General features: G+C 45.5%; 1 protein-coding gene across 1 annotated transcript in view; it reads right to left on the bottom strand.

The window, feature by feature from the left end:
- LOC132142888 (proto-oncogene vav-like) overlaps positions 1-7,500 on the bottom strand; it is a 24,084-nt gene that overhangs the window by 10,017 nt on the left and 6,567 nt on the right. The window contains exons 10-14 of the mRNA XM_059553079.1: positions 3,725-3,824; positions 3,530-3,625; positions 2,333-2,401; positions 1,906-1,992; positions 71-156 (exon numbers count right to left, since the gene is read on the bottom strand). Of these exons, the coding sequence (XP_059409062.1) occupies positions 71-156; positions 1,906-1,992; positions 2,333-2,401; positions 3,530-3,625; positions 3,725-3,824 (438 nt within the window). The remainder of the gene's footprint in view (positions 1-70; positions 157-1,905; positions 1,993-2,332; positions 2,402-3,529; positions 3,626-3,724; positions 3,825-7,500) is intronic.

Below are 7,500 nucleotides of genomic sequence, written 5' to 3'. Positions count from 1 at the left end.
AGTTATTATTACCATTATAGTTATAATTGTAGTTATCATTATTGTTAGAGTTGTCATAACACACTCATACCGGTCCTGTTTGGATTTCTTCTCCACATTGCAGATCTTGAATTCCCCATCTATTTTGGGTCGTCCGTATAACGCCAGAGACTGAGACTAAACAGAGGGAGAGAGAGAGTCTGAATCAGCATCAAACACGAATGAATCAGAATCACCATTGAACACAAATTGATCAGAATCAGAATCATCATCAAACATGAATGAATCAGAATCAAACACGAATGAATCAGAATCAGAATCATCATCAAACACGAATGCATCAGAATCGGAATAAAACTAATTAATCAGAATCAGCATCAAACACACATTGATCAGAATCTGCATCACAAATTAATCAGAATCAGAATAAAACACAAATTAATCCGAATCAGAATAAAACACAAATTAATCAGAATCAGCATCAAACACACATTAATCAGAATCAGCATCACAAATTAATCAGAATAAAAATAAAACACACAATCAGAAACAGCATCACGAATTAATCAGAATCAAACACAAATTAATTAGAATCAGCATCAAACACAAATTAATCAGAAACAGCATCACAAATTAATCAGAATTTGAATCAAACACAAATTAATTAGAATCAGCATCAAACACACATTAATCAGAATCAGCATCACAAATTAATCAGGATTAGAATCAAACACAAATTAATTAAAATCAGCATCAAACACACATTAATCAGAATCAAACACAAATTAATTAGAATCAGCATCAAACACACATTAATCAGAATCAGCATCAAACACACATTAATCACGAATTAATCCGAATCAGCGTCACAAATTAATCAGAATCAAACACACATCAATCCGAATCAGAATCAGCATCACAAATTAATCAGAATTAGAATCAAACACAAATTAATCAGAATCAAACACACATTAATCAGAATTAGAATCAAACACAAATTAATCAGAATCAAACACACATTAATCACGAATTAATCAGAATCAGCGTCACAAATTAATCAGAATCAAACACACATCAATCCGAATCAGAATCAGCATCACAAATTAATCAGAATTAGAATCAAACACAAATTAATCAGAATCCAACAGGAATGAATCAGAATCAGCATCCAACACAAATTAATCAGAATCAGCATCCAACACAAATTAATCAGAATCAGCATCACAAATTAATCAGAATCAGCATCCAACACAAATTAATCAGAATCAGCATCAAACACACATTAATCAGAATCAGCATCACGAATTAATTAGAATCAGCATCAAACACACATTAATCAGAATCAGAATCCAACAGGAATGAATCAGAATCAGCATCCAACACAAATTAATCAGAATCAGCATCCAACACAAATTAATCAGAATCAGCATCACGAATTAATCAGAATCAGCATCCAACACAAATTAATCAGAATCAGCATCAAACACACATTAATCAGAATCAGCATCACGAATTAATTAGAATCAGCATCAAACACACATTAATCAGAATCAGCATCAAACACACATTAATCAGAATCAGCATCAAACACACATTAATCAGAATCAGCATCAAACACACATTAATCAGAATCAGCATCACGAATTAATCAGAATCAGCATCAAACACACATTAATCAGAATCAGCATCAAACACATTAATCAGAATCAGCATCACGAATTAATTAGAATCAGCTTCAAACACAAATTAATCAGAATCAGCATCAAACACACATTAATCAGAATCAGCATCAAACTCACATTAATCAGAATCAGCATCTCGAATTAATTAGAATCAGCATCAAACACACATTAATCAGAATCCAACAGGAATGAATCAGAAACAGCATCAAACAGAATCAGGCTGAAATTAAAAGAGTTTCTGTACCATGTTCTCGATGCACAGCTGAAACGTTGTGATCTGACGGATGATCTCATTGTCTCGCTTCACCTCGTTCACACACTGAGCCAGATCCTGCACACACACACACCAGCAGCATATTCATTCATTTAATCATGAGTTAAATTCACATTCATGAGCATTTCTCCTCATATATCCCCTAGTTGGTGCTCTTACTTCACTGCATATCCTGATCAAAATACCCACAAAGTTCTGACTCAATGCACTAATGCTGTGACAAATATCTTGGCATCATTATTTGGCGTCTTATTCATTTGTGTGTTTCAGGTTTTGAAGATTCAGCAGGAAGCATGTTCCCTCAGTATATGAACCTCTGAAAGTTTGCTAAAATTTCTCCCTATCCCTTGTTTTACTCTTGAACATGCTACACACACACAGACACACACACACTCACCCTCATGGCATCCAGTGCAGTGCGCAAGTTTTCTTTCTCTTGTTGGTCCACTGTATGTTTCACAAGCTCCTGAAGCACACACACACACACACACGTTTTGGTGACATGATTAAAAAATAAAAAGACTTCAGTCAAGACTGAAAAGGTGAACAGGGTACGTTTGATCTAATACTCGTCAGCTGATTAATCCCAGTACATTAAGACAAATGTTTTCGTATTATTTGAACGTTTTCTGAAATGGCCTAATAACTCATTTGCATTTATTTCCAGAATATTTATCTGTAGATTGGATAAAGCCAGATTCATAATTCTAGTTATATTTTGTTGACATATTAGAGTTAAAGGTTTCTGCAGAGAGGATTTATCACCCCAAAAGTCTGAAAATCAGACAGAAAACACATACATTTTCAGCATGTTTCTAAGGATAAAATGTTGTATTAATCAGTGTGAATGAAATATGAACAAACCCCTCAGTAAAATAATTCAGAATATAGACAGGAATAAACCTCTGGGTTCTGGTGTATATAAGAGCTACCGAAGTGAGGAAAAAAACGTTAAAGACATGTTGTAATTAGAACTCTACAGACATAAATTGATAAAGTGCAATAAAATAAACACTCATGTCTGCATTTTGGTTGTTTACTTTATACTTGTCTGAAATCCAATCTGAACCTAAAATGCAATGCAAGTAGCTGTGGATAAAAGTTTCTGCAAAAATGGGTGAATGTAAAAAAGAAAATATAGAAAGAAGACGTTATGAATACAAAATAGACCAAATAAGTTGATTTTAATGGGAATCAAACTACAATTGTACATCCTAGTCCTAAAAGTATCTTGATCTGCACTTGACTTGAGACTAAAACTTACAGTTCATATGTTTTAATCTATCTAATTAGTATCTAATTAGCTTAATTAAAGAACCACAAAGGAATGGATGTGTCCTCATTTCCACAGATGTGTGTGTTTGTGTAGTTCTGTACCAGTTTGTAGTGAGGGTCAGATCTCACGAACACAATGACATTTCACTTGTGAGAGTAACACTGTGAGAGTGTTAGTGTAAATGTGTGTGCGTGTGTGTGCACGGTGTGTGTTTGTGTGTATGTGTTCATGATGTGTGTGTGTGTGTGAGTGTATGTGTCAGTGTGTGTGTGTCTGTGTGTCTGTGTGAGCGTGTGTGTGTGTGTGTGTGTGTGTTACCTGCAGCAGCAGATGGTACTTCAGGACTCTCTGCATGGGAACCATCAGCAGATCTCGCAGTGAAAACCTGCCGCTGTTGGCTCTCATCGAACACTCCTAGACATGAGCAATAATGAGATCACTGGTTTGTGCTGGTGGTGTTTCTATCAGTATAAATGTGTCTGTGGTGTGTGTGTGTGTGTGTGTGTGTCTGACCTCCAGTCTCATCTTCACATCCTCATGTGTGCTGGTGATTTTGTCCAGGTGTTTGGTGGCGGCTTCCACCTGACTGCAGTAACGTCCGTACAGCAACAGCCTACCACACACACACACACACACACACACACACACAGAGAGAGAGAGAGAGAGAGAGAGAGGCACACACACACAGAGAGAGAGAGAGAGAGAGACACACACACACACACACACACACAGAGAGAGAGAGAGAGAGAGAGAGAGAGGCACACACACACAGAGAGAGAGAGAGAGAGAGAGAGAGGCACACACACACAGAGAGAGAGAGAGAGAGACACACACACACACACACACACAGAGAGACAGGTACACACACACACACACACACAGAGACAAAACATCCTTCATTCAGATATGTTGTAATGAACCTCAGTGATGAAACAGTTAGCATGTAAATCATTCGTAACACACTCTTACATGAATGCTCACATTCAGTCTGATTGTGTAAGAATGGTAAGAGTGATGCGGACACAAATTTCTGCAAGTGTGTCATGAATTACGTTCAAGATGAATGAATCAACGGTTCACTGATTCACAAATTAAATTCCTGAACAAATCCGTGTTGTTGAAAGAGTCATTAAATTCATGATCACTTAGATGATCACTCACATAGTCAGCCACTTGTTTAATTCCTAAATTAATTAGTGTTGTTGAATGAATAGCTGAATCAGTGATTAAAGGACTCCATCCATCCATCCATCTTCTACCGCTTATCCGGGGCCGGGTCGCGGGGGCAGCAGTCTAAGCAGAGAACCCCAGACTTCCCTCTCCCTAGACACTTCCTCCAGCTCTTCTGGGGGGACACCGAGGCGTTCCCAGGCCAGCCGGGAGACATAGTCTCTCCAGCGTGTCCTAGGTCTCCCCCGGGGTCTCCTCCCAGTGGGATGTGCCCGGAACACCTTCCCGGGAAGGCGTCCAGGAGGCATCCGGAACAGATGCCCGAGCCACCTCAGCTGACCCCTCTCGATGTGGAGGAGCAGCGGCTCTACTCTGAGCTCCTCCCGGGTGACTGAGCTTCTCACCCTATCTCTAAGGGATCGCCCAGCCACCCTGCGGAGAAAGCACATTTCGGCCGCCTGTATCCGGGATCTTGTCCTTTCGGTCATGACCCAAAGCTCATGACCATAGGTGAGAGTAGGAACGTAGATTGACCGGTAAATCGAGAGCTTCGCCTTGCGGCTCAGCTCTTTCTTCACCACGACAGACCGGTACATCGACCGCATTACTGCAGAAGCTGCACCGATCCGTCTGTCAATCTCCCGTTCCATCCTTCCCTCACTCGTGAACAAGACCCCAAGATACTTAAACTCCTCCACTTGAGGCAGGAACTCTCCACCAACCTGAAGTGGGCAAGCCACCCTTTTCCGACTGAGGACCATGGCCTCGGATTTGGAGGTGCTGATTCTCATCCCAGCCGCTTCACACTCGGCTGCAAACCGTCCCAGTGCATGCTGAAGGTCCTGGCCTGATGAGGCCAACACGACAACATCATCCGCAAAGAGCAGAGACGAAATCGTGTTGTCACCAAACCTGACCCCCTCCGGCCCCTGGCTGCGCCTAGAAATTCTGTCCATAAAAATCATGAACAGAACCGGCGACAAAGGGCAGCCCTGCCGGAGTCCAACACGCACCGGGAACAAGTCTGACTTACAGCTGGCAATACGAACCAAGCTCCTGCTCCGTTCGTACAGGGACCGGATAGCCCTTATCAAAGGGCCCCGGACCCCATACTCCCGGAGAACCCTCCACAGGCCGCCGCGAGGGACACAGTCGAATGCCTTCTCCAAATCCACAAAGCACATGTGGACTGGTTGGGCATACTCCCATGAACCCTCCAGCACCCTGTAGAGGGTATAGAGCTGGTCCAGTGTTCCACGGCCTGGACGAAAACCACACTGTTCCTCCTGAATCCGAGGTTCTACTATCGGCCGGATTCTCCTCTCCAGTACCCTGGCATAGACTTTCCCAGGGAGGCTGAGAAGTGTGATCCCCCTGTAGTTGGAACACACCCTCCGGTCCCCCTTCTTAAAAAGAGGGACCACCACCCCGGTCTGCCATCCCAGAGGCACCGTCCCCGACTGCCACGCGATGCTGCAGAGGCGTGTCAGCCAAGACAGCCCCACAACATCCAGAGACTTGAGGTACTCAGGGCGGATCTCATCCACCCCCGGTGCCTTGCCACCGAGGAGTTTCTTGACTACCTCGGTGACTTCAGCTTGGGTTATGGACGAGTCCACATCTGAGCCCTCAGCCTCTGCTTCCTCAATGGAAGACGTGACAGCGGGATTGAGGAGGAGATCCTCGAAGTATTCCTTCCACCGTCCAACGACATCCCCAGTTGAGGTCAACAGCTCCCCACCTCTACTGTAAACAGCGTTGGTAGGGCACTGCTTCCCTCTCCTGAGGCGCCGGACGGTTTGCCAGAATCTCTTCGAGGCTGACCGATAGTCCTTCTCCATGGCCTCACCGAACTCCTCCCAGGCCCGAGTTTTTGCCTCCACAACCACCCGGGCTGTAGTCCGCTTGGCCTGCCGGTACCTGTCAGCTGCCTCAGGAGTCCCACAAGCCAACCAGGCCCGATAGGACTCCTTCTTCAGCTTGACGGCATCCCTTACTTCCGGTGTCCACCACCGGGTTCGGGGATTGCCGCCTCGACAGGCACCGGAAACCTTACGGCCACAGCTCCGAGCGGCCGCTTCGACAATGGAGGTGGAGAACATGGTCCACTCGGACTCAATATCTCCAGCCTCCCTCGGGATCCGGTCGAAGCTCTGCCGGAGGTGGGAGTTGAAGATCTCTCTGACAGGAGACTCGGCCAAACGTTCCCAGCAGACCCTCACAGTACGTTTGGGTCTGCCGAGTCTGTCCAGCTTCCTCCCTCGCCATCGGATCCAACTCACCACCAGGTGGTGATCGGTTGACAGCTCCGCCCCTCTCTTCACCCGAGTGTCCAAGACATACGGCCGGAGGTCGGATGAAACGACCACAAAGTCAATCATCGACCTACGGCCTAGGGTGTCCTGGTGCCACGTGTACTGATGGACACCCTTATGCTTGAACATGGTGTTCGTTATGGACAAGCTGTAACTAGCACAGAAGTCCAATAACTGAACACCGCTCGGGTTCAGATCAGGGGGGCCGTTCCTCCCAATCACGCCCCTCCAGGTGTCACTGTCGTTGCCCACGTGGGCGTTGAAGTCCCCCAGTAAAACGACGGAGTCCCCAGTCGAAGCACTTTCCAGCACCCCTCCCAGAGACTCCAAGAAGGCTGGGTACTCTACATTGCCGTTCGGCCCGTAGGCACAAACGACAGTGAGAGACCTATCCCCGACCCGAAGGCGCAGGGAAGCGACCCTCTCGTTCACCGGGGTAAACTCCAACACATGGCAGCTGAGCTGGGGGGCTATAAGCAAACCCACACCAGCCCGCCGCCTCTCACCTTGGGCAACTCCAGAGTGGTGAAGAGTCCATCCTCTCTCGAGGAGTGTGGTACCAGAGCCCAAGCTGTGCGTAGAGGTGAGTCCGACTATCGCTAGTCGGAACCTCTCTACCTCACGCACAATCTCGGGCTCCTTCCCCGCCAGTGAGGTGACGTTCCACGTCCCTAGAGCTAGTTTCCGTGTCCAGGGATCGGGCTGTCGAGGCCCCCGCCTTCGACTGCCACCCGATTGTCTAAGCACCGGCCCCTTACGGTCCCTCCTGTAGGTGGTGAGCCCACGGGAAGGCGGCCCCACGTC

The sequence above is a fragment of the Carassius carassius genome, chromosome 6 (assembly GCF_963082965.1).
Source record: "Carassius carassius chromosome 6, fCarCar2.1, whole genome shotgun sequence".
NCBI classification, from domain to species: domain Eukaryota; kingdom Metazoa; phylum Chordata; class Actinopteri; order Cypriniformes; family Cyprinidae; genus Carassius; species Carassius carassius.
Note: the sequence above shows the minus strand (reverse complement) of the source record. Positions and strands in the feature narration are given on the sequence as shown.